The following is a 25,702-nucleotide window of genomic DNA, read 5'->3' as shown; positions in this document are numbered from 1 at the left end:
TGCCCCAGTAATTCATTTTAAGTAAGCAAATAAATGAATAGAAAAATGTAAGGAATAGAAAAACTTTATCACGATCATTAAATTTTCATGAAAGTCTTGACAGAATGCTTTTGGGGATTCATTCTGAAATGAATAAAATTTATTTCAAAATGAATTTTGAAATATTAATGAGGGGAAAGAAGGCTTTGCTTTTAAGATGATGAAATAAAAATGTGTTACCTCACTTGCATCCCCTGAAGATTTAGAAATGCAGCAGTGGAGGGAAGAGTGTTTATTTAAGTGAGGAATGGTCCCAACTACAGACTCTGAAGAGTATCTTTCAAATAACGTAAAAGTTTCAATCAAAAATACGTATTTTTGAGGCTCAGTGACATACTTTTCTTTAGACTGGAGCAGAATACAGATATCTTTCAAAGTGACCAACCCTAATTTAAAGAATTCATCCAGCATCTTCGAGTAGATTAGGGACACAGGTGAATGAGAGAAACCAGTTCGACACTCGGTGTGAAGAGCCAGAGAAGTAAAAGAGAAAACAGTTGACAAGACTTAGAGGACTTTACTCAGAGCCACAGTGACCTCCTAAACTAAAAACAACACTCGGTACGCATGCCCCACGGGCAGAGAGCATAACTGATGTGGTGAGAGAATGCTCGTACAACAGACATGAAGTGAAGCTGGGTCACACCTTGCTCAGCACTGGTGATGTGCTTCTGCGCTGTGCTGTAGCATGTAGTAGACCTGGGAAAAGTCCATCAAAGATGAGGAGTTACACGAGACCACAACTAACGTATACGTATGAGGCGGAGGAGAAGAAAGGAAAATAAACAAGAAATGGGCCAAAACACCTCAGGAATGGAAGAGGACAAGTTTAGAAAAATAGTTTTTGTGATCTTTAAGAGACACCATTAAATACAAATTATAATAGAAGATATTGAAAATGAAGATAGAGCAGTATCAAGAGAGAATGGTCTAGCAGAGCTGAGGAAAGAAAGCCATCACAGAGGTTAGTCACAGTAGCGTTTTTGTAATATTTTTATTTCATTTTGAGAGAGAGAGGGAAACAGAAGATCGGAAGTGGGCTCTGCGCTAAGAGCAGAGAGCCCAATGCAGGGCTTAAAGCCATGAACCGTGAGATTGTGACCTGAGCCAAAGTCGGACACTTAACCAGATGAACCACCCAGGTACACCAATCACAGTAGACTTAATAAAAAGTAGCCGAGGATGAAAACACAAGCAAAAATGTGGATATGGAAGTGATTCATAACAAAATGGTACAGGTGGAAGACCAAAAAATCCAACATTGCATAAACAAAGTCCCCCCCCCCAAAAAAAAAGGAAAAATGAAAAATATTGGAACATGTTTGAGCATTTGTGGAATTAAATTTTTGTAGAAAATATTTAAGCCTGTATATGAGAACACACTGCCCCACGAAAAGCTAGTACAGAATAGTCATTTATTCAGTTACACTTCATCAAACACCTACTGTTTGTGTGGTTCTTGGGACAGGGTGTTCAACTAGGGCAGGGTGTCCCCCGCACCCCCTGCCCCCACTCTGCTCTCGAGTCATGTGTGTTCTGCTCAGGGAGAAACAGACCTCAAACAAACAACTAATCGACATACAAATTTCATATAGTGGTACGTCTTTTTAAGAACGTAAGATTTAGTGGTTGAATGGGATCTATTTGAGAAGATCCATTGAAGGAGGGCTTCTGTGACAAGGTGATGTCTGAGCCGGGGCCTAGAAATGAAGAGGAAATAGCAGTAAGTACAGATGCCTCAGGCCAGAACGAAGGCCAGTGTAGCCAGAGTTTGTGCCAGGGGAGGAGTGTGAAGTGAGGTCCCAAGGTGGTCACGGACACGGCAGGCCACGGTAACGAGACTGGTTTTGTGGTGCGTGCACCGTGGCAGAGGGATTTAGAGTACAGGCCTGCAGATGGACAATGAATGTGAGAAACCTAGATTCATGTCTCCTAGTTCTGGGTTTTGGGGCAAGTTGGCTTCACTTTGTGCCTCAAATTCATACTCTAAACATAAATAAGAATAAGGAGAGCACTTACCTCATAGGATTATTGGGGAGATCCAATAAGTTAATTCATATAAACCCTTAGGACAGTGCTTTGCATACAGTAAAATTTCGCTTGTGTTATTGTTACTGCCTGATGTACATTTTTAAAAGATCTCTGGTTGCCTAGTGGATAATGCATTACAAAGTGTTAGGAGTAGAAGCAGGGTTCACTTAGGTGGCTGTTTTCATCATCCCAGAGCTGAAGGAAGCTCAGATAAGGGCCAGAGGTGAAAGGGACTTAGATTTATAATATACTCTGGACATAATCAACAGAACTTAATGACGGGCTGATTGGATATGGAAGAAGGAAGAGAGAGAAGACAAATCCTAGCAGTTTACTTGAATAGTTGATTGGATGGCTATTAACTGATAAGGAAAAGACTGGAAGAAGCAGGTGTGATTGGAAACACAGAAAAATAAAAAAAAAAAAATGTTTTGACCAAGTTAACTGTCAGAAATGTATGAGCCTTTCAAGCAGTAACAGCAGGTACACAGATTTGTTTATGAGCCAGGACTACAAATTATTGGCAAACAGGTAGTTACTTAAAAATCATAGGATCAGATGAGGACACCAAGAAAGAAAACACAGAGACACCAAGAAAGAGAACGCAGTGACTGAGCTCTGAACACTCCAAAATCTAGTGTGGTGAAAAATACTTAGAAGACAAAAATGAGTGACCAGCAAGAGAGGAAGTTCTCCAGGTCAGTGTAGGATTCATGACAATTAAAAGGATGGACTATTCAATTAGTTTTCATTAGACCAGTTAGAGAGTGGTCAGTCACTCGTGTATAATGATGCTGAGATGTATTGCAGGATATAGAAAGAGAAGCAGTAATTATATTTGGTGCCTTCTTCATCACTAGTCATCAGGTTTCGATTTTAATCAAAACCACAGTGAGATATCACCTCACACCTGTTAGGATGGACAGTCATAAAAAGACAAGAGATAACAAGCGTCGACAAGGATGTGGAGAGAAGGGAACCCTTGTGCACTGTGACCTTAGGCACTGTTGGTGGGAACATAAACTACTAAGGCCACTATGTATGGATTTTGGAGGTTCCTCAGGAAATTAAATATGTGCTACCATATAATCCAGCAATCCCACTTATGGGTATATAACCAAAGGAAACAAAAACATTATCTCAAAAACTTGTCAGCTCCAGTGTTCATCGTAGCATTACTGGCAATAGCCAAGGTATGGAAACATCCTAAGTGTTTGTCAGTGGATGAATGGATCAAGAAAATGTACACGCATCCTGTCATCTGTGATAACATGTGGATGGACCCAAAGGGCATTATGCAAAGTGAAATAAGCCAGGCAGAGGAAAACAGGTACTGCACAGTATTAATTATAAGAGGAATCTAAAAAAATAAAATAAATTGAACTCACGGAAAGAGTAGAAAAATGTTTGCCAGGGGCTTGAGGTAGGGGAAATAGAGAGAGGTTGGTAGAAAGGTACAAACTTACAGTTTATAAGATGAATAAGGTTTGAGGATCTAATGTGTACCATGGTGATTCACAGCTGACAACACTGTACTGTGTAATGGAAATTTGCTAAGAGATTAGAACTTAAATATTCTCTCACAGGAAAAGGATAAATATGTGAGGTAATGGGTGTGTTAATTCACTCGACAGAGGAATCCTTTTACACTATACCTCAATAAACTGGAAATAAAGTAGAATAAAATTAGGAGTACTGAGGAGGGAAAAAGAAATAAATCTGTCCTGAAGGGGACCACAAATGAGGTAGTAGGTGGAGGTATGACACATTATTAAAAGAGATTGTTTTTTAAGATGGAAGTTACTAGAACGTGTGTGTTAAGAGAATAACTCCGTGAAAAAGGAGAACTGTGAACTCCTGGAAGGCAATCCAGAGTTCAAGTGCAAGGACTGGCCTTTGAGAAAAACCAGGAAATCTGTATGCTGCTGAAAAAGACAAGACTTTGAAAGTGAGGGCCAGATAGGTGGTTCATAGTGGGGAGTTGGAGGAGTTGTTGTCGCCCTGCACAGTAGTCATTTTAGAAAATGGAAGCATGGACACACTAGGAAATACAGTAAGATTGTCAAGGGAGTGTTACTTCCCATTTGAGGTTTGAATCGCGAGTTGAAGTGAGACCGTCCTAGCAGTGTGTTTGCCTCTAGCCTATGGGTCTGCACTGCATTAGGCACGGAGTAGACAGCGCTAAGTGCTCCAGGAGTAGCCAACAGTGGAAAGGCGACTAATTGGCAATCCTGATGCCACTGAGAAATTTTCAAAGGATAAAGCATGGAATGCTAGCAATCAAAATTCTAGAGGTGCTGCAGCATCACACCAAGACACTCCCTAGTGAAGTTACAAATTTCAACAATGGAAAAAGGGAAAGAAAAAAGTGAATTACGTTGGTTTCAGGCAACCAAGCAGAAAAACAAAGTATCTACAAGGCAGAAAAAAAATTTTTACAAATTCTCACACTAATTCTCATGCCACTGGTAGTAGAACAAAAGTAATCTAAAACTTTGAGACCTCTCTAGCCATCTTTCAAGTATAGAAGCTCTATTTTGCGTCACCAGACATGGAGGAACTCTGTCTATCCAACAAGAGCCCTTCTTAAAAAAAATCCAAAAAATAAAGTAATTCAGACAACTAAAAAACAAATCAAAATAAAGGTTAATGACATCAGGGATAGGATTAGATCAAGAAGGCCGACCTTGAACCCTCAACTTCTAGAAATAACAGACACTGCATAGTACACAATATACAAAAAAATGTACCTTTTTTAAATCTATAACTTAGCTCAATATTTTTGTAAATAATCTTAAAATTTGTGTATTTCTATGATTGTGTAATAATTGTTTTTTCCCTATAAGGGAGGAAAAATTTCCCCAAGACACAGCATAGTGGATTTTAGGATGCTGAGAGCAAAGTTGAAAACCCATAAAGCTTCCAGAGAGAAAACCCAGACTTCCTACAAATGAACAGTACCACTGGGTCAAAGAGAACAAGGGACCAATATTTTCCAAACGTTCTAAGGGAAAATGATTCTGAACTAAAACTGTATACTCAGTCTAGTAAGGAAATAAACAAAAAATAGGACATTGTCAGAAATGTTCTAAATTAAGTTACCACCCATAATGAAATGACTCTGTGAAATGACCACCAAACGAGATACTCCATTATTTTGTTTTAATTAATGCAAAAGGAAGTTAGTATACATGAAGCAGTGGTAAGCCAGGGATACAGGCAAGTTTGTTATTTGGTTTAAATAGATCCTGGAGGCACATTTAAAAACAAGATCTAACAAACCAAACTTTTAGGTCACATCAGCATGACAGGTGGCACCAAGGGAGAGCAGAAAGACGTCAGTACTTCTTGACATCTGTGCAAAACTGTTCACTGCAAGTATGTGTCGAAGCTGTGACGTGGCTACCACTGCAAGGATAGAAAGAAAATTACAACTTCCAGACAGGAGGTGGGGACAAGAGGAGGGCATAGAAAACTAGACTAGTCTAAGAAATATTGAGAGAAGAGGGCAAGACCACAGTAGATACAAAACACAATAAAATGATAGGTAAGAATCCAAACACACCAGCAGTCATGATAGTTATAAACTGTGAGTTAAAAAAACAGATGTACTTTTTAAAATTCCTTTTAAACCCAGCGCCTGATGCTGTTCGTAAGAAAGGTGCCAAATCAGAATGTGAGGGAGATTGAAAATGAAGGGATGGAAAAAAATATTGAGGGCAAGTGCTGATAAAAAGAAAGCACAGGCAGAATAAATATCACCAAATTTGGGGTGCCTGGGTGGCTCAGTGTGTTAAGCATCTGACTTCAACTCAGGTCATGATCTCATGGTCTACGAGTTTGAGCCCCACATGGGGCTCTGTGCTGGCAGCTCAGAGCCTGGAACCTGCTTGGGATTCTGTGTCTCCCTCTTTCTCTACCCCTCCCCCACTCATGTTCTGTCTCTGTCTCTCAAAAATGAATACGCATTAAAAAAATTTAAATATCAACAAATTAAAGATTAAAAAGCATAATTTGCAACAATGTGGTTAGAAGTAGAGTGTATCATGCTAAGCGAAATTAAATAAAGACAAATAATGACTTCACGCATGTGAGGGCTTTAAGATACAAAACAGATGAACATAAGGGAAGGGAAGCAAAAATAATATAAAACCAGGGAGGGGGCAAAACATCAGAGACTCTTAAATACAGAGAACAAATGAGGGTTGCTGCAGGGGTGGTGGGTGGAGGGATGACTAAATGGGCAAGGGGCATTGAGGAAGACATTTGTTGAGATGAGCACTGGGTGTTATATGTAGGGGATGAATCACTGGAATCTACTCCTGAAATCATTATTGTAGTATATGCTAACTAACTTGGATGTAAAGTAAAAAATAAATAAGAAAAAAAAAAAAACATCCTGACCAAAAACAAAGCAAAAACAAAAACATCCTGACAAAAAAATATTAAGAAGTATAAAGATGAAAGCCGTTTATCAAAAATATTTCATTGTCATAAGCTCTCTTAGGTTCTTGATAGCATAGCTTCAAAAAAAAAAAAAAAAAGCCCCAAACAAAATTTACAGAATATCAAACCCAGTAAAGATAAAAGAGATTTTAATGAAAACCATTTTGCCCTAATAGATTTATCACCAACCAAAAGAGCAGAACTCCCTAAATTTCTTCAACCAGTAAGAGTCCTCAAAAACCACGCTTCTCCTCTGATTTGACTCAAAGCCAATCTGGGAGCCTGCGCTTCATGATTGCCTGTGTGGCTTTTACCCTACTCTCCACCCTTCCTTAACACCCCCCCTCCCCTCAGCCCCCAGCCTCGCTCCCATATCGTATAAACTGGCACCCTCTCCCCCAGAGTTCTTCCTCACCTTGTCTGGTATCTTGGGGCAAGTTTATGCCTCGTGGAGGTCAATTTTCCATCAAATGACCATACCTCCCCCACAAGGAAGGGAAGGGGAAAAAGAAAAACATTTTGTTAAGAAAGAACCCTCCTGGATGGAGTTAAGAATAAATCCATGTTCACATATGACTAGTTTTTATCCCATCATGTTGGTATTTTGGTGAGGACATTTTAAATAAGATGTAACTCCCTTCAGGATCATTTGTGAATGGTCATTTTACACTCTGCTCATTATTCACCCTATTTGTTTTCCCAAAGATGAAAATGAATGCAGGACCAAGCCAGGAATTTGTGAAAATGGGCGCTGTGTTAACACTATCGGGAGCTACCGATGTGAGTGTAGTGAGGGATTTCAGTCAAGTTCCTCGGGCACCGAATGCCTTGGTAAGTGGACATCTGATTGTATTGTACTTGGTAAGTAAAACATCCATTTTATGATGTCATCACAGAAGGGCTCTACATACATAGTCTTGTCTGCTATAAAACCCCCCAATCTGAGTAATCCAATATGCCTCTTCCTGAAGGGACCCATCTATTAAAATGATTTATTTCTGCCCATGTGTGTGTTGTATGCACATCTATGTGTCATGTAAATAGTCTTTTCAAAATTAAGATTAATTAAGCTCTATGGAAAATGTGACTTTACTAAAACTTACATCAGGAGATGATTTAATTCCATAAGAAAATATTTGCTATGTGAGGTAAGCTTTGCTGTATTAATAATATTAAAGTAAATGCCACATTTCAAAAATGCAGTGAAGGTTAATTTTTATTTTACGGTACAGAAAAAAATGTTTTACAAAATATTTTCTTGTGGAAAATATAAAGCTCAGACATTATGTTGTATTTTAATGCTAAAATACCTATATTATAAGCCATTTCAGTTAAATATGAGCAGGTGTAAATGTATGGAGGAGGAAAATTTAAGGCAAACCGAGAAATAAGAGTACTCATCACTGATACAAAAACAGAATGTCTCAGCTATATCAGATTCTCCAAATGATGTCACTGCGTTAAATCCTCGGAAACTGTTAGTCAAGAAAATAAATATTATTTACAATCTAGACCCTTACTAACCACCAATCTTTCCAGAAATAGAAAAGATAACCTACATAGTCTAATGTACTTTTTTGTTTATAGTATTTTCACTGGGAGGGTTCATATTAAAGATTTATTGGCGTATTTACATCAGAGAAATTCCTTTATTTATACTAAACAAAAAAACAAAAAAAAAACCACTTAGCCCACATGTTTGAACCCTCTTTTAGATGCAGAAAATATGAGATTGGACTGAATACGTACCAACATTGTAACATCATCTGGAATTTCCACAAATAAATCCTGATACTCATTTGCTTATTTATAGGGAAATGATTTCATTTCATTTTCCTTTTATTTGCATTCTGCAGGAATGATAGCTTGCTATCAACTAGTTGCTGATGGATTGAAGAAAAATAAATCTATTTCTAAAGGACAGTATCACCTTTGGTCAAATTTAATAAACTCTAGTAAAAGAACATGCTTTGAACTGATTCTCTAACACCTTTGTGTTCATGAAACTGTCAGGCAGTGTGGCTGTTCACATAGAAGAGTACTCACCTTTGAAAACATTACCGCCAGGAAGAAAAGCATTGATGGTCCTGTTTTACTTGAAGATGAAAATGAAGTGTCAGCACCATGTCACTGATGCTTATTAACTCGTTGTTATTTCAGACAATCGACAGGGACTCTGCTTTGCCGAGGTGTTGCAGACGATGTGTCAGATGGCGTCCAGCAGCCGCAATCTCGTCACAAAGTCCGAATGCTGCTGTGACGGGGGGCGAGGCTGGGGTCACCAGTGTGAGCTTTGCCCACTTCCGGGAACTGCCCAGTACAAAAAGATATGTCCTCATGGCCCAGGATATACCACTGATGGAAGAGGTAAGGAGTTGAGGAAATTGACACACGCTACCAATACCATGAACATTAACTTAGGTTAACCGGAAGGAAAAGTGAAAAATTGATACGATAGCTGAAATACTTACATGTGTTTGTATACGCTTCTTGCTAATGATTTGGAGACTGGAAAAGATGCAGTCTTCATATTTAAGAGGTAGGATTTACTGGGAAAACTGAAAGCTTCGGTAACAGTAAGTAATTTTCTTGAGATCACACCCTTTCTAAGGGATGCACTCAGCAACAGAACATACCTGTCTTACCCCAAAGGCCATGCTTGTAACCCCCCAAACTATACCTGCTTTACTTAAATACGTGTTGCCTATTTGTGCACAGGGACTCAGTCAGTTTGCAACGTATATACAAACCAGCAAGTCTCATTATCAGTTAGTGGTTTCCAATTTTTTTTTTTCCCCTTCCTGAGCCCATTCCTCTTTTAAGCAGTTTATATCTAAAGGCTCTAACTTTGGAGGTGAATTCTAGCTTCTGGCCCGTTAGTCCTCTGTTTCCATTTTTCTGTACAACCACCTGATAGACTGATGTCCTGAAAAATACCATTTTCTTCTATTACTACACAGACTCTTGGCCCTGGGCCTGATTACGTTGCTAATGAAACCCTTTCTTCAGAGCCGAATCCCAGTGTGAATACGAGGTCCGGCATAGGAGATCACCACAAATTCCAGATTACTTGAGCTTCAGAGAGGTAGCTGTATACATCCCGCCAAAATAATACGCACTTACATTGCAAAACAAGTAGACTTAAGCAGGGCTTTCAACCTAGCTTCCATGGATGTATCTCTTCTGGCCACTTCAGAATAGTTTTCTTTCCCTTGCATGTTGCCAGCCGCTGGAGTGAGCAGCACTGTGGATGTTGGTTGCTAGTTCTCTCACGTCACTTCCTTCGTTTCTCTTAGTTTTCCCACCAGCGTTATCCCCGCATATATATTAACTTGTACGTTTGTTTTCATTTTGGGGTTGTTGTTGCCCACAGATATCGACGAATGCAAAGTTATGCCAAACCTTTGCAGCAATGGTCAGTGCATCAATACCATGGGCTCGTTCCGGTGCTTCTGCAAGGTTGGCTACACCACAGACATCAGCGGCACCTCGTGCGTAGGTAAGGTGCCGCGTCTCTCCCTCTGGGGGTGGCCGGCTCCCATTGCCTACAGGTCACTTCTGTCAATGCAGTGTTTACCATGGAGCGTGTGGGACACAGAACTGTTCAGTTCATCAGGAAGTGTTCAATTGGAGAAGCATAAAAATTATTTCAAAAGTATTGTTTCAACATTTTATATTTTAATACAAAATGACTTCGGACTCTGGACATGTGTGTTAGCATATATAGAGAGAATGCGTTTTGCTCCTCATTGCTGTTTTTGGCATAAAATATACCAATTAAGCATCATGTATCATTTCCAGTTGGAAAGAAGTCTCAAGGCAGAATCCTTCTATGTTTTTACAGTCTCTTTTTCTAATTCAGTTTCTTATTGTCTCACACACAGAATTCCGTAACAGTTAAGGGCAGGGGTGGGAGGCTTGCCTTTATCCAGTCTTTCCAAAGCATTCGACTGAGTTTTCAATGATGACCAAAAAAAAAAAAAAAAAAAAAAAGTCTTCTCTCCTCCATATTTAATTACCTTGCAGCTTTACTTCTATTCAAGTTCCTGTTTTAATAACAACCTGGGATGAAAAGGTTAAGAAAACCCATACTGACTCTTAGTGAGCATCTGACTCACTGGGTTGGGCATGAGAGTGCTTGAGACCAGGCTGTTGATCATGAGCTTTTGGCATTCTGGAGGCATGGATCAGTATGTTTTAGGAAGAAATGGAGATTGTTTGCCATCTGACAGTCTTAGCAGTAAAGAGGCAGTATGTTGAAAGGTGGGGACGATTTACAGACAGTTGTTTTGAATAAAGATGTGAGCAGAGTGTGTAGAAACTGCGAGGCACAGTGCTGTGTGCTGGGGCTGTGCCAAAAGAGAAGAGGGAGATGTCGTTGAACCCTGGGAGGGGAAAATTGTGCACGGAGGGCCGCCTTGAAAGGAGTTGTGACCCCTGACCCAGTGACTCAGAGCCTGGGCCATCTTGCAGGGAGGGTGTGGAGGGAAATAAGGACCAGACAGACAGCAAAGGGAACCTGCTGGTGGTGTGTGTGTAGTCTAGCAGCCTGGGCCCGAGTCTAGCAGCACGGTGGGCCAGAGTGAAGACTTGGATCTGGATCTGTGGTGCCCCACGGTGCTTAGCATGTCAGCTAACAGTTCAAGAGAACGTCTTCCATACCCGTGTGTCACAGTGTCCGAAGAAAGAAACTCTGGGGGCACCTGGGTGGCTTAGTCGGTTAAGGGTCCGGTTTCAGCTCAGGTCATGATCTCGCAATTCAAGAGTTCAAGCCCTACATCGGGTCATCCGGCTCTGTGCTGAAAGCTCAGAGCCTGGATCCTGCTGGAGATTCTGTGTCTCCCTCTCTGCCCCTTCCCTGTTCATTCTCATTCTTTCTGTCTGTCTCTCTCCCTCTCTTCCTCCCTCCCTCTCCCTGTCTCTCTGTCTCAGAAATAAACAAAATTTTTTTAAAGGAAGAAAGAAATTCTTACATTTTAGAGTATGATCCTCAAGCTATAAACCAAAATACATAAATCTAAAGAATGTAGTGGCACAGCACCTGGTGGCTCAGCCAGTTGAGGATCTGACTTCGGCTCAGGTTGTGATCTCATGGTCGGTGGGTTGGAGCTCCATGTCGGGCTTTGTGCTAACAGCACAGAGCCTGCTTGGGATCCCGTCTCCCTCTTTGCATCTCCCCCACTTGTGCACACACGCTCTCTCTCTCTCTCAAAAATATTTAACAGCTTAAAAAAACCAATGTGATGGATTTTTTGAACCCGCACAGTTGTCCGGATATTACATTTATCCAAGAATCATAGACTGCTCTACAAAGTAAACCAGTACGTTACTCTCAAGGACACTGTTGCGTGCATCTTTTCTCTCTGGCTGTTTTTCCATTTTAAGTTGAAGTGGAAAAGAAAAAGATGAAGTAAGAATATGGAGGGAGGAAGGAGGCCAGTTGCTCCTTGAAACTAAGAATTTAATCTTCATATCACTCTTACTTAGATCTTGATGAATGCTCTCAGTCCCCGAAACCATGCAACTTCATCTGCAAGAACACTGAGGGAAGCTACCAGTGCTCATGTCCCCGGGGATATGTCCTACAGGAGGACGCAAAGACGTGCAAAGGTGAGCCAAGTCTCTGGCATTTCTGACCCCTGTCTCTCTTCTTTCAGATCCGAATCTAGCGAGTCCGGGATTCCTCCACCTGTATCTCCTTCATTAAAGCACATCTTCCTAGTGACCACCTTATTATGGCACAGAAACCTCTACTGAAGGACACTTGCAGGGGGCAGAGAGCATTGAAACCCAAACTACCCCAGTTTGCTTCTTCTAGCAAACCAAACAATTCAAAATTAAATGAAATTACATAAGACAAAAATTGTTGAGGGAAGAGATTGAAACAAATAACTGCAATCAAATTTCCTTCGTTGCTTATGTAGGATCTTATTTCTCTACACTACTTTTATTATATGTCTACCACAGAATATTGAAAATGAATGGTTGAATTTAAAATTTTTTGCTTAGGTAGTATTGAAAGTAATTATCAAACTAAGTTAGACAATTACTGTGGCTCCAATGCTATAGTCATGCATTCATTTTTGTCATAAATCTCACCAGTATAAAATCAATGGACTGAGGAAATTCCTTCTTAAATTTTTGAAATACAGGTTATTCTTAAGAAGAATGAAGTTTTATTTCCAAGGAATACCGAAAAAAAAAGTACTAACAATAATAGCACGCAGTACTATTCTCTTTGACCTATTTATCGAGCCATCAAAAGTCAGTGTAATTTTGCACGTTGTTAAGAGTACAACTAGTGTGTGCTTTTTAAGCTTTAATATAATGAATTAGTGTTGTTTATATCTTATATTGCTTTGCATATTTACTTCAATATATTAAGTTCTAATCTAACCAAAATCACATTTTGAGTTTTCTGTTAGTTCAAATATAAATTCCATTTATGATCAGAATTACAGATGCTGTATTTTGGGGGGTTTTTTTTGTTTTGTTTTTTTGTTGTGTTTTTTTTTTTTTTTTTTTTTTGGCTTCCTCTTGTATTTATAATGGTGTTTTCATTTGGAGTCTGAGAACCTGACTCAGTGTTTGTTTTCAGATCTTCATCAATTTCCAGATGTTTTTATTATTATTTAACCCATCTTTTAATAGGAGTAAGTGACCAGCCATGTACTGAACTGTGCATTAAATTCAAAAATTATACCCTTTGGATATTCGCTTTGAGAACGGTTCGTGTAAACCACTGTGACTCCTCCAATCACTTTCCTATTCTAGGAAAACTTTGTGTTATGTATCACCTTAGCCATCCTATCAGAGCAGCCCATGATATTTATGCTGCTGACATGTGAGAAAAGGAACTGCTTGCCATACACATATGGAAGTCTGTAAAGCTTCCTGCACAACTCTAGGCAATATACTCCCAATGGAAGATGTACACATCCTGTGGCTTCATGAGAAAGAATGCACAGCCAGGTGACTCTGCTCTGATTTTCACTGGCTTGTCTTTCATTTCAGACCTTGATGAATGTCAAACCAAACAGCACAACTGCCAGTTCCTCTGTGTCAACACTCTGGGAGGTTTTACCTGTAAATGTCCACCTGGTTTCACACAGCACCACACTGCTTGTATTGGTAAGACAAAACTACAAATGGCAAGTTTTGCAAACTCTTGGTAGATGCATAAAAACCATACTTAAAGTGGGAGAATAACGAATGGCTCAATACTCCTATTTAGGACCAATGCGTCATAATTAGTGGTCTAGAAATGAGGCTAATAATATAGGTGTTTTTGCCCAAGAATAATATCCAAAGGAAAAAAAATAGTTAAGGTCCAACCAAGCACAAGCACGGTAGGGTGTATTCCAAACAGTGCCTTTCTATTGCATTCTAAATATAACCATGTGTGTTCAGAAAAAATATGGATAAAGGTTCACTGTAATTTACAACATGCTAGCGAACACGGTGGATTATTTTATGTTAGAAGACACGCACGTTAAGAGACCTTCAGTCTGCATTATCAGAAATCATGTCCTCGATCAACCCAAGATACACTATAACTTCATATGTCTTGAAATATTCCTTTTCTTGCCACTAACATGACAATGAATCTGGCCATACATTTCCCTCAAGTTTTCACATCTTGAAACTTAGGCTTTCATACCTCACTTTTCACTTTGTATAGTGAAATCTCAGGTAATGATTAGGAAGCTTGACATTCCTCCTTCCTGCTTTGCTAGACAACAATGAATGTGGGTCTCAGCCTTCACTCTGTGGAGCAAAAGGAATCTGTCAAAACACGCCTGGAAGTTTCAGCTGCGAATGCCAAAGAGGGTTCTCTCTTGATGCCACTGGACTGAACTGTGAAGGTCAGTTTATTTGCTCAAAAATCCTTGATCTAACACAGCAAACTATTTTTAACTCCCAAGCCACTAAATGAGAAATGAGATCATCTCAAAAGAAAGAAAGTACTTAACAAGATAGAACTCAGGAACTGATTTTTGTTCTTAGATTTTCATGTATCATTCTGGGGGCAGAGGAAAACTTTCAGGTGGTAGAACCAAAATTCTGAGAGTATGAACTGGCTTTTAAAGTAAGTGTTGTCTTTACATAATTACTGATCTAAAAAAAAACAAAAACTGCAAGAGAATTCTGTAGCTAATATGGTTTACAGTAGTATACAAATAAATCAGAAAAAAACATGGGGCTTTGTTCCATGATAACGACATGTGTGAAAGTTAAGTCTTGAAAGAACCAGTTATCAAAGAGAATTGCAGAAATAGACGAAAAGCACTGGGGAAAGTGAGAGCTATTTCCATTTCATTTGTTCTGAAACTCCTGATTCACTCTCTTCCCGACAATGGGCATTTTCTATAAATCTACCCCCCACAATAGGTATTTCTTGTGAAGTGCAAGGAAATGTTTAACTGGGAATAAATTAAGAATCTGCCTATACCTGACAAAATATTAAACTGTTCTCTAATATTTCCATCGCAAGTGTTAATTTATTAGAATTGGTATCTTTTGCAAAATACCCATGCCAAAAAAATTATAGGACTATATACATCCCCTTACATTTTTTTTATAAACTATTGCAGTTTATGTCTTTATTGATTTTAGTCACCCTTTGATTTAAGAAATATATTCATAGTTTTTAATGTACTCTTTATAAGAAGTGTAGGACATTTATATATCTAATTTGCAGCCAAGAAAAATTCGGCTTCAAAAATTTCCATTTTAACATTTTATATTTGAAATCATTGAAAATTTTAAAGTATTCTGAATGTACAGCTGTTTGCCACTTGTGAGTTCAGCTTGTGACCATCCACATAAGATACCATTTATTAATTATCCATATAAATTTGTTGTACACACATCAAACGTGTCAATTTTATTTTACTCTTTATGGGTAGATTTCAAAACCTCCGGTATCATTCCCAAAGAATATGCATGTATGAACAAAGAAATTATTCCAGATGTGTAAGAATACCACATCACATCTAGAAATAACATTCAAATACTTAAATTTTAAATTTAATTTTGAATGGTATCTCTGTAGTGCTGTATCTTGCTGAAATCGAGGAATAAAATGTCTGAATCACTATTGAATCTACTGGAATATGTAATGCAAATATGCTTCAATTTCCTACCAAATAAATCACACCATATGCAGTTAATCCATCCAAAATATACACAACATTTGTGGTTGCTATTGTTGATTTGCTGAAATGAAGATGTTATTGAAAGCACTGACAGGAGATGGTCCGGTGGACAGCATAAGAAGAAGGTGGGCTCTTAGAACCATCTGTGATGACCCTTAATAACCATGTGACTTGGAAGAGCTCACAGCCTCTTTGTGTGTCTTGTTGGCTTCCCTGATGACAGTTAGCCCAGGTTGTGTTGGGAGTGCATGTCCGAACAGTAGAGGCAAGTCTGCGTGAAATCTCATGCTGGGCTTGTTTTTGCAGATGTGGATGAATGTGATGGAAACCACAGGTGCCAGCATGGCTGCCAGAACATCCTGGGAGGCTACAGATGTGGTTGCCCTCAAGGGTATATTCAGCATTACCAGTGGAATCAGTGTGTCGGTGAGCTCCTGCTTGTTATGTGCCATCTGCCTTTCTTACCTTAAAGTATCTGTGCATAAAATGAACAGCTAACAAAGGCTGATGCTTCAGTGTAGCCTCAGAATCCTAGAACTTTGTTTATTTTTGAGAGAGCGAGAGAGAGGGAGCTAGCAGAAGTTCCGCAGAGGGAGAGAGAGAATCCCAAGCAGGCTCCACACTGTCAGTGCAGAGCCAGAGATGGGGCTCTACCCGAAGAACCACGAGATCGTGACCTGAGCCAAAATCAAGAGTCGGGATGTGTAACTTACTGAGCCACCCAGGCGCCCCTAGAATCCTAGAACTTTAAAAGCAGTCCTTCACGGGCATCTGTTAACTAGTCTCTATGTTTGTGTATGTTTGAAAATACCTGGAATAAAAATGTTGTTTTAAGGGCCTAAAAGGTAACTCAACTAGAGCTTTTGTAATTAGAAATTTCTACTACATGTACTTTTTTTAACTTTGTAAAAGTGGTGTCAACAATCGTCGTCTTCATTTGCCAAGGTCTGGGGCTTTTCATCACTGATGTCTTATCTTTAGATTTGGGGTTGAAGAATTACCCATCCATCTCCCTCATATAAATCTAAATGAATTCACATCAGCTTAATAAGAGCCATCCATCTGTGCTCTTCAGTTACATAGATCTAATGAAGAAGGTTAAAGTATTTGAAGGTAGAATAAGTATCTAGTTAGAGCTAATTCTGTTGAAAACTCCAGAGAAAAGCTTTTATGAAATAAAATGTGTAGACCTTTAGCTCTGTTCCTTGCATTGCTAATAGTCAATAGAAGTTCTCCTTTTGAGGACAGACTGATCAAAGAGAACATTATTCTGTACTTGAATAGCCAGCTGATTGACTTAGCACAGGCCTCATTTCTTCACTCCATCTGAATGCACTTCATAGACATGCCATCCAACAGGCTGTGACATCAGATGCCAGCATAGCTGAGCAGAGAGGGGAACAGTGGTCCTGCAGAGAAACAGCAGGGCGCTTTCCTGTTCCTCTGTAGTGATTTAAATTACTCCACGTGTTTTCCAAATATTTCACTGTGAGCATCCACTAAATAAATTAATCTGATTTTATCCTTTGTGGTCTTCTCAAAAGAAATTTCTAATGACGGTGTAGTGATTTGAGAAGAGAAAGTCAAGATAGATTTCAAAGGAGGGAAGCCAAGTCTTATGAAAGTCACAAAGAGGGTTGCAGTCTTGGGCCAGGCCAGAGACAGATGCTTTTGTCACCCCCACAAATAGACACTCATTAAAGGAAATGCAGAAGCCATTAATGATTAAGAAGTTAAGGGCAAAGTTTTCAAACATTATCAAAATGGTGTAAGTTAGGCAGTCAAAATGATTTAGTAAATTTACTTCTTTTTCTGTACACACACAAAAAATGTTGCCAATGTCCTTTTGCCCTGATTTATTGATTTTTAAACAGGGGCAAAGTATAGGCGTAAAAAAAACACTTAAGAATATTGAGAACAGTACTTTTTTAGATAGCTGTTAAAACAGTATAAAACAATGATACTGCTTTGTTTATAAAATAGGAGACCCTCCACTTAGTAAATAACATGGATTTCTCAGTTAATTCTGTGGATATTACAGCCAAAGGACGATCTTCTAATATTTCCTATGTGTCAGCTTATTAAAAAGAATTCTCATTTCTATAGTGACCATAAGTATAAACAGGAACATGTATGGAATATCATCTCAGCTTCCAAGTTTTTAAGTTTGCTGAAGCTTCTGCCTATAAATATCTAGTGCAAAAATATCTATATAGTTTTTCACTACATTGGTCTAACTTTAAGATCAAGGCTAATACAGTATATATCCTTTTAAAAAATTTATTTATTTTGAGAGAGAGAGACGAGTTGGGGAGGGGCAGAGAGAATCCCAGGCAGGCTCCACATGGAGCCCAACGAGGGGACTCAATCTCAAGACCATGAGATCACAACCTGAACTGAAATCAAGAGTCAGATGCTTAACCAACTGAGCCCCCCAGGTGCCCCATGTATGGTACATCCTAATTCCCCTTTGTGGGATCCTCCAAGTGGGCACTTCAGCAAGGCAGTCACCCCAGAGAAGCTCACACAGTGTAACAGCAGGGATTTATTTAGAAGTTTCTAGATTCTTCTGTTCAAGGTTGAGGAATCCAACTGGTCTCTACTTTAATTGCTGACTTCCTTGCTTTGAACACACATAATTCCAGTTGGAATTTTAACTCAAATATATGGCAGGGATGGAATTAAACCATCAGGAACTAATAAAAGCAACAACTTGTCAAAAGAACAAGAATTATGACAAAATGCCAGTTGAAAGGCCGCAAATTATTTTTATCTGTTACCTGTGTGTGTAAATATCATTAGTCATTCATAGGATTGAAGGGGAAAGGATACAGAATGAAGGGACCAAACTGTCATAGTCAGTGTATCAGATAATTTTAATAATATTAAATTGTAAGCCTACAATGTTGTAATACTGTTGCCAACTTAAGGAAAATGACAGTTTGTGTTACTACTGAAAAAGGTTTTGTTTTTTTTTAATTTTTTTAATGTTTATTCATTTTTTGAGAGACAGAGAGAGACAGAGCATGAATGGGGGAAGGACAGAGAGAGAGGGAGGCACAGAATCTGAAGCAGGTTCCAGGCTCTGAGCTGACAGCACAGAGCCCGACCCGGGGCTCAAACCCACAAACCATGAGATCACGACCTGAGCCGAAGTTGGACGCTTAACCGACTGAGCCACCCAGGTGCCCCAATACTAAAGAAAGGTTTTGATTCTCATGAACACTTTAAGAAGTCTCCAGCCACTTGCCAGAGAACATTTATAACATTCTGGCACATACACTGTACAGATGTAGGTAGGTAACATTCCCAAATCGTTGCAACCATTATTAATTATTCAAAATTGAAAATAAGTGAATATTAACACTTGCCCATGGAAAAAATTATTAATCAGTGAAGCATGAGACAAAGTATGTATTAAACATGAAAATATTTTACAAGTGAGATTACCTGAGTCCACAAAAATATACCACAATATACATTTGTAACACATGAGTACATTATGGAGCTTACAAAAACATGACACATATTTAAATATTCTCGTCAATAGTACGTAAATGCAATTTACTCAGTTAATTGCCTTTCCCTGGTAATTTTCCTACCTAACAGAATGTCTAATCCTATATTCATAGCAGGATCATTTTGTTAAATTATAACCTAATTTGTATTTTCTGTTAGGAGAGAAACACTGCATATAAATGTCAGATTTAATGACTGAAGCAGGTCAGCCTTCATGGCAGAATTGCAAGTCTTTTGAACATAGAAATAAAACAGCAGTTATGCCTATGTCCGAGGTAGCCTAGTTATTAAGAATTCACTTAAATACTTTTCTCCCCATGAAATGAAGACTAAGAACTCATACATAGTAAGTAATCCTATCAAGTTGTGTATCGGGCACTCTCTGTTTGCTGGTCTAATTCTGAAGCTATAATCCTTACATAAAAATTGCCTAATTCATTCACATCTATCCTTTTGGTAACTTGTGGGCTTTACTGCATGGAGTTAAATTTCCTGAGAGGCCTCGGCTCGGAGATTGCCCCTGCACCCCCGTAAACCTCCCTGTAGCTGTTGTGTTCCAGACGCACATCTCCTTGCAAATGGACCGTCTCCCCACGTGGGCTGAAACGTAAACTTGTCACGTATCAGGGAAACAGCCACATTGTGCTCCACTGGGGTCATAAGAATTCCACGGAGCAGATGTGACTTGAGCCCAGGGTGAAATGTGGATTATGATAAAGCCCAGAGGAGTCAAGCCACATGCTATGTATCAACCAGGCAGTGAAGAGCAAAACTGTAATCTCCGCAGTTAAAAGCACAATCAGGCTTTGATTTTTGTAAAAATAAGAGCGACTGAAAGTAGAACCTGTCATTATCCTGCAGGCAGGAATGTACAGTGTAAGGTTAGTTATTAAACTGGTAAAACCTAGGTTAGCATTTGCTGAATGCAAACCTCTCCCAGAAGATACAGGCTGCACCTAATGGGTTCTCAAGTAGTTACAAGCATACTAGATTTCCAGTTCAATAAATTGAATTAAATAATGTTTCTTTTAATTACTTTGTAATTCATAGTATTTGAATTTTTACATATGTTTTCTACCCACATAGAATGAATTTGGGAATTGCTAGGGGAATGGAAACGTGTATAGAAACAGGTTTTTTTAAATTGAGATATAATTCACATATCATAAAAGTCATCTTTTCAAAATGTGTACAGTTCAGGGGCTCCTGGGTGGCTCAGTCGCTTAAGCACCGAACTTCAGCTCAGGTCATGATCACCCAGTTGGTGGTTCAAGCTCCAAGCTGGGCTCTGTGCTGACAGCTCAGAGCCTGGAGCCTGGTTCCGATTCTGTGTCTCCCTCCCTCTCTGCCCCTCCCCTGGTCACGTTCTGTCTGTCTCAGAAACAAAAACGTTAAAAAAAATTAAAAACACAATGTGTGCAGTTCAGTGGTGTTCAGTATATTCTTACAGGAGTGTGCAATCATCACCTCCCACACATTTTCATCATCCTAGAGAGAAACTCCACACCCATAAGGAGTCATTCTCCATTTCTCCCTCCCTGTGGCCCCTGAAGTGTAGTGATGTACTTTGTATCTCCTTGGATTTGAGAGATAGGCTTTTGAAGTAACCTTAGGTTCCAAGAATAGAAGTTGTTCAGTAGGCAGACTGCCTATATCTGTACCCAAAGGCTGCCATCCTATTCAGAAATATAGCACAGACAGAAAATTAAACGGGAGGGCCAGGGTTTTTTTAAAGCCCTAAGTGAGGGGAATTTTGTCTGGGTTTTTTTTTTGTTTTGTTTCGTTTTTTTTTTTTAATTTTGTAAGCTTTGCCAATCAACCATCAGAGTGAACATTTTTTAAATACGCTTCTAGAGTTATGTCCACGCGAAACTGCCATTCCTCTGACAGCCAGGCTCTCCTTCACCTCCCGCCCCCTCCCTTGGGTAAGAGTTTCTTACTCTGTGTTCCTAGACGAGAACGAATGCTCCAATCCCAATGCATGTGGCTCCGCTTCCTGCTACAACACCCTGGGGGGTTACAAGTGCGTCTGCCCCTCGGGCTTCTCCTTCGACCAGTTCTCCAGCGCCTGCCATGATGTCAACGAGTGCTCGTCCTCCAAGAACCCCTGCAACTATGGCTGCTCCAACACAGAAGGGGGCTACCTCTGTGGCTGCCCGCCCGGCTACTACCGAGTGGGACAGGGGTAAGGCCACCCACCTCTCCGCGCTGGGAAGCAAGCGCGGTCCCGGCACTTAAGGGAAAGCTAATGTTGCCCGGGAGGCAAAAGCACTGGTCAGAGGACTTGGGATGTGGGAAGAAGGACCGCCAGGAAGGCACATAGGGTGAGGTGCAGTAGAATCGCCTCCTCTGTGGTGCATTTGAGACCCGCTTTTATACAGGTGTCACTCTCCAGCCCCTCAGAATGGCCTGAATTGATTCACTCAGATCCCTCAAGGCCAGAGACATTTTAAAAACCCTGCTCCCGTGTTGTCACTGACACCTGGATTATGAGGTGTAAGTGGGATGGCTTCACCCGAGATTTTTCTATGAATTTTGGCAAGTGCTAACCCAGTGGTCCCTAAGGAAGGAGTCTTTCCCTCTCTTTGCTCATCTGGCTGTATAGTGCACAGAGCGGATGTGCCTGGTCAGCGTGGCACCACCACGAGGCTGGGCTCCCGCCAGCTAATGGCACCTTCCCAAGTGAGCCGTCTCAAGCACATTGGAGGCGCTAGCCACCCACATCCTTCCTTCAAGGCAGCTGGGCCTCACACAGCACAGAAGATGGGAATTTACAAGTCAGTCAAGGTCACCTTCCCCAGAAGAAACAGGGAGTGAGTCAGGCACTGAGGGGTGCGGACTCATCTGTCCACCCCTGCTACCTGATAATGCCTGAACACCAAGGTCGTGGTCCAGACAACAGGTCATTTACAGCCAACTCGGTGACTCTCACTAACCCTAAGAGGAGCTCAGAAATCGCAGCTGTTAAAGCACAGAGCCACCCTGAGAGCATCAAGCACAGGCTTCAGGCTTGTAAAGCAACAGAAATTCTCTTAAGCATTCTCTTTTGAAATTCATACTTTGTTTTTGTTTGGTTTTTTAACCTTCTTGATATAACTATACCTGAGTGCTTCAGTCTAAATAGGAATGAAAATTGGAGAAGCCCGGGGCTCATTCTGAGAAGAATGTTGCTCAAAATGAGGGAGAACCTCGTGTATTAAGTGTTGAAGGGAAGGTTACCAAGACTATTAGGTGTTGGTGTTTCTGAGCTTAGAGTTTACTCTGTTGGTTTCCTGTTTCTAAAAAGTCTTTGGTCTCCCACTGGAACCCTGTGGTCACACCCTGTGAAGTCTCACAATGCCTTGCTTCTCATTGCAAATAGCCACTGCGTCTCAGGAATGGGATTTAACAAAGGGCAGTACCTGTCCCTGGATGCGGAGGTGGACGAGGAAAACGCTCTGTCCCCAGAAGCATGCTATGAGTGCAAAATCAATGGCTACTCTAAGAAAGACGGCAGACAGAAGAGAAGCGTTCACGACCCAGAGCCCACTACCGTGAGTAACCCTGGCTTGGTTCTGTCACAAGATTTTATCCTCACGCCGTCACGCATACTCTGCAGTAAACTTTAACATAGGTTCCAGCCTCTGTGGACAGTTTGTTGAAAGGTCATAACTAAATTAACAGACACAATATGGCAGAGGCACGGCAAAATTAGGGGCAGTATTAACTGAAAACACAAGGACTGGGTGTGTGTGTGGCGGGGGGGGGGGGGACTTTATCAGTCATAGTTTCAGATCCTATGTTTTTGTTTTTGATTTGTGCCAGAGGGAAAAACGTGTCCGTCTCGGAAATAGCTATTATAAAATGATTGAAATAAATTATTTTGAATGTGTCCATTTGTGTTTTATACAAATGTAGCACACCAGGTTGCTTTTAGTTCTCAGTAGATAAGCCAACAAGGTCTCATATTCTATGACATTTGTAAGAATAAGGATTCCTCCCATATAAGAAAACAAAATTTTTATCTCCAAGTAAAGTGTATTTTGTAAGGAACAAATCTGAATTGCCTGCCCATGGGTCTTTGCTATCAATGACATTTACCTGAGTAGTTAAAAGGTAAGGCCATGCCTATGTGGTTTGAAATGTTCCCGGACCCTCCCCACTTAATACCCGTGTTTCATGGGGCATGTTCACTTAACCTCTCTCTCCTTCAATTTCTTCACCTGTAAAATGTGGATTAAAATACTTAACCTTGAAGGCTGACAAGAAGATGGTGTTGACACTGTGAAGTGCCCAGAACAGTGCCTGACATGTTAGTAAATGTCACCAGGTATTATTACCTGGTATCCACAGATGATGATTTGCCCAAAGATCAGGGCTAGCACCACCTTCTTCAGTTAACATTACTGCAAAATTCCCCCACCAAAGAAAACAACTAACTGGCTGTGTGAGGACTTGTTTCAGTTTTCTGAAATGAAACTGTTTGTTTCTGAACTTCAGAAACTTTCCTTACCTGTAAGACTAGACTTCTCTAGACGAAATGTCTTTGGTTCTATTTTATAATAATAAACAAGCCAGTGTTACATTTACCTTAAGTTGACGGAGGTACCTAACTGATGTTTAAATATTCATCCGGTGCCCCTAACCAAAAATCCAGAAATTGTGCTTATTAAAACTTGCCACAGTGGTAATGGGCACAGGATTCTGTCTGATCACTGATGGGCCCTTCTGCAGCACCAGAGCCAAGTTCTGACTTAAAGGCATCAACTCAGAGCTTTAGATTTTTCCAGTATTACTAAAATAGAATTCTAAAACTTCCCATCCTTCTGTCCAAGTGAGACTTGATTTATCTGGGCCTGGCCCCACTGGTTTTGTTTTGTTTTAACCAAAGCAGACTCAAACCCAAGCCCCAAACTCTGCAGGTCCCTTGGTCTGCACTAAAAACGCCAAACACCCAGTAAACGCACTCCACTCACGGTGTGGGGGCCTCACAAATCACACCTAGCCTTCAGAATGAAGATTGTTCTGAGGATAGTCCCTGCTGTTCGCTAATAGCTACACTTCTGATTTAGACTCCAGAAAAAAAAAAAAATAATCATTTCTTAAATTATTCTTAAATTATTATTAATCAGCATGTTATTCCATAAACTCATCAAAAAGTGTTTTTAAATGTGAACGCTCTCTGTGGGCTCAGCTCAGGGCTGACAGCTCTGTGGGACTGACCTTTCTCCCAGCTGACAGGAAGTCACAGCAGCCTCCTTCACAAGCGCTTCTGACGCAGGGCCTACACAGGGTGGTTGCAGCCAACACGTCCCTTCCCAGTCCCTCTGCTTCTGCCTTCGAATCTCTTCCCACATCCCTTCCTGCTCTTCCTCCAGGTTGAACACATCAGTCTGGAGAGCGTCGACATGGACAGCCCCATGAAAATGAAGTTCAACCTCTCGGGCCTTGGCTCGAAGGAGCACATCCTAGAACTCATGCCCGCCATCGAGCCCCTCAACAACCACATCCGCTATGTCATCTCCCAAGGGAACGACGAGGGCATCTTCCGCATCCACCAAAGAAACGGGCTCAGCTACTTGCACACGGCCAAGAGGAAGCTGGTGCCTGGCACATACACACTGGAAATCACCAGCATCCCTCTCTACAAGAAGAAGGAGCTTAAGAAACTGGAAGACCACAATGAGGATGACTACCTCGTAGGGGAGCTCGGGGAGGCTCTCAGAATGAGGCTGCAGATTCAGCTCTATTAACCCCTTACAAGACCTGGTTCCAGGCTCAAATCCCTGCACAGCCAGCCTGCAGAAGCCTCTGAGAAATCAAGGACTAATTTTAAAGATGGGGGCGGGGGGCGGGAAAGACAACTTTTATTTCTTTCCTCCCTGTCTCAGACTGCAGAATGTTGACCCTCACAGGGAGGGATAATTGAGACTCTGGTATGGCCAAAGATTTGAGTACAGAGGCAACCGTGGTTACTGTATTTTTTATATAACTTCACTTTAAAATATATTAAAAACTAAAATTAAATGTTCAAGAGATCAGCATATGGCACTAAATGCACAAAAATAATGTGAGCTTTTTTTTTTTTTTTTTTTTTTTTTTTTTTTAAACCTGTTAGCAGTCTGTAACACTTTGGGTATTTTGCTATAGTTGCTAATTAAAAAAAAATATAGATGTTTATTTATTTTTAATGCAGTAATATATGGAGAAATGAACAAACTATGTAAACAAAAAAGGGAAACTCACTTGTTTTTCTTTAGATTTATAAATTTGAGCTATGTCTTTTAGAGGTGCTTTTTAAAAATCCAGTAGATTCAAGAGATGTTTCCTTTGGTTTTTCTGCCAGTCGTCCAACTGGTACACATCCGATTGTTTTAAAGAAAGCCTCACAGAGCTGTATGGGCCGTGTAATCAATACTCTGAAAAGACGGAAATGCCATTAGATCCTGGATAAAGGCGATCAGAGCCACAGCAGCTCAGCGTGACGATATTTCACATCAGCAGACACACCAGGCAACGGAAGATGAGGC

The 25,702-nt window shown here is 40.3% G+C and overlaps 1 protein-coding gene across 1 annotated transcript in view; it reads left to right on the top strand.

The window, feature by feature from the left end:
* Positions 1–25,152, top strand: part of FBN2 (fibrillin 2) — a 255,055-nt gene extending 229,903 nt beyond the window's left edge. The window contains exons 56-65 of the mRNA XM_030317707.2: positions 7,222–7,347; positions 8,677–8,883; positions 9,890–10,015; positions 12,004–12,126; positions 13,531–13,647; positions 14,253–14,381; positions 15,981–16,100; positions 21,147–21,378; positions 22,555–22,726; positions 24,551–25,152. Coding sequence (XP_030173567.2) covers positions 7,222–7,347; positions 8,677–8,883; positions 9,890–10,015; positions 12,004–12,126; positions 13,531–13,647; positions 14,253–14,381; positions 15,981–16,100; positions 21,147–21,378; positions 22,555–22,726; positions 24,551–24,925 — 1,727 coding nt within the window. The 3' untranslated portion in view covers positions 24,926–25,152. The remainder of the gene's footprint in view (positions 1–7,221; positions 7,348–8,676; positions 8,884–9,889; positions 10,016–12,003; positions 12,127–13,530; positions 13,648–14,252; positions 14,382–15,980; positions 16,101–21,146; positions 21,379–22,554; positions 22,727–24,550) is intronic.
* Positions 25,153–25,702: the final 550 nt, after the last annotated feature.

The sequence above is a fragment of the Lynx canadensis genome, chromosome A1, assembly GCF_007474595.2.
Source record: "Lynx canadensis isolate LIC74 chromosome A1, mLynCan4.pri.v2, whole genome shotgun sequence".
In the NCBI taxonomy this organism is placed as follows: Eukaryota; Metazoa; Chordata; class Mammalia; order Carnivora; family Felidae; genus Lynx; species Lynx canadensis.
Note: the sequence above shows the minus strand (reverse complement) of the source record. Positions and strands in the feature narration are given on the sequence as shown.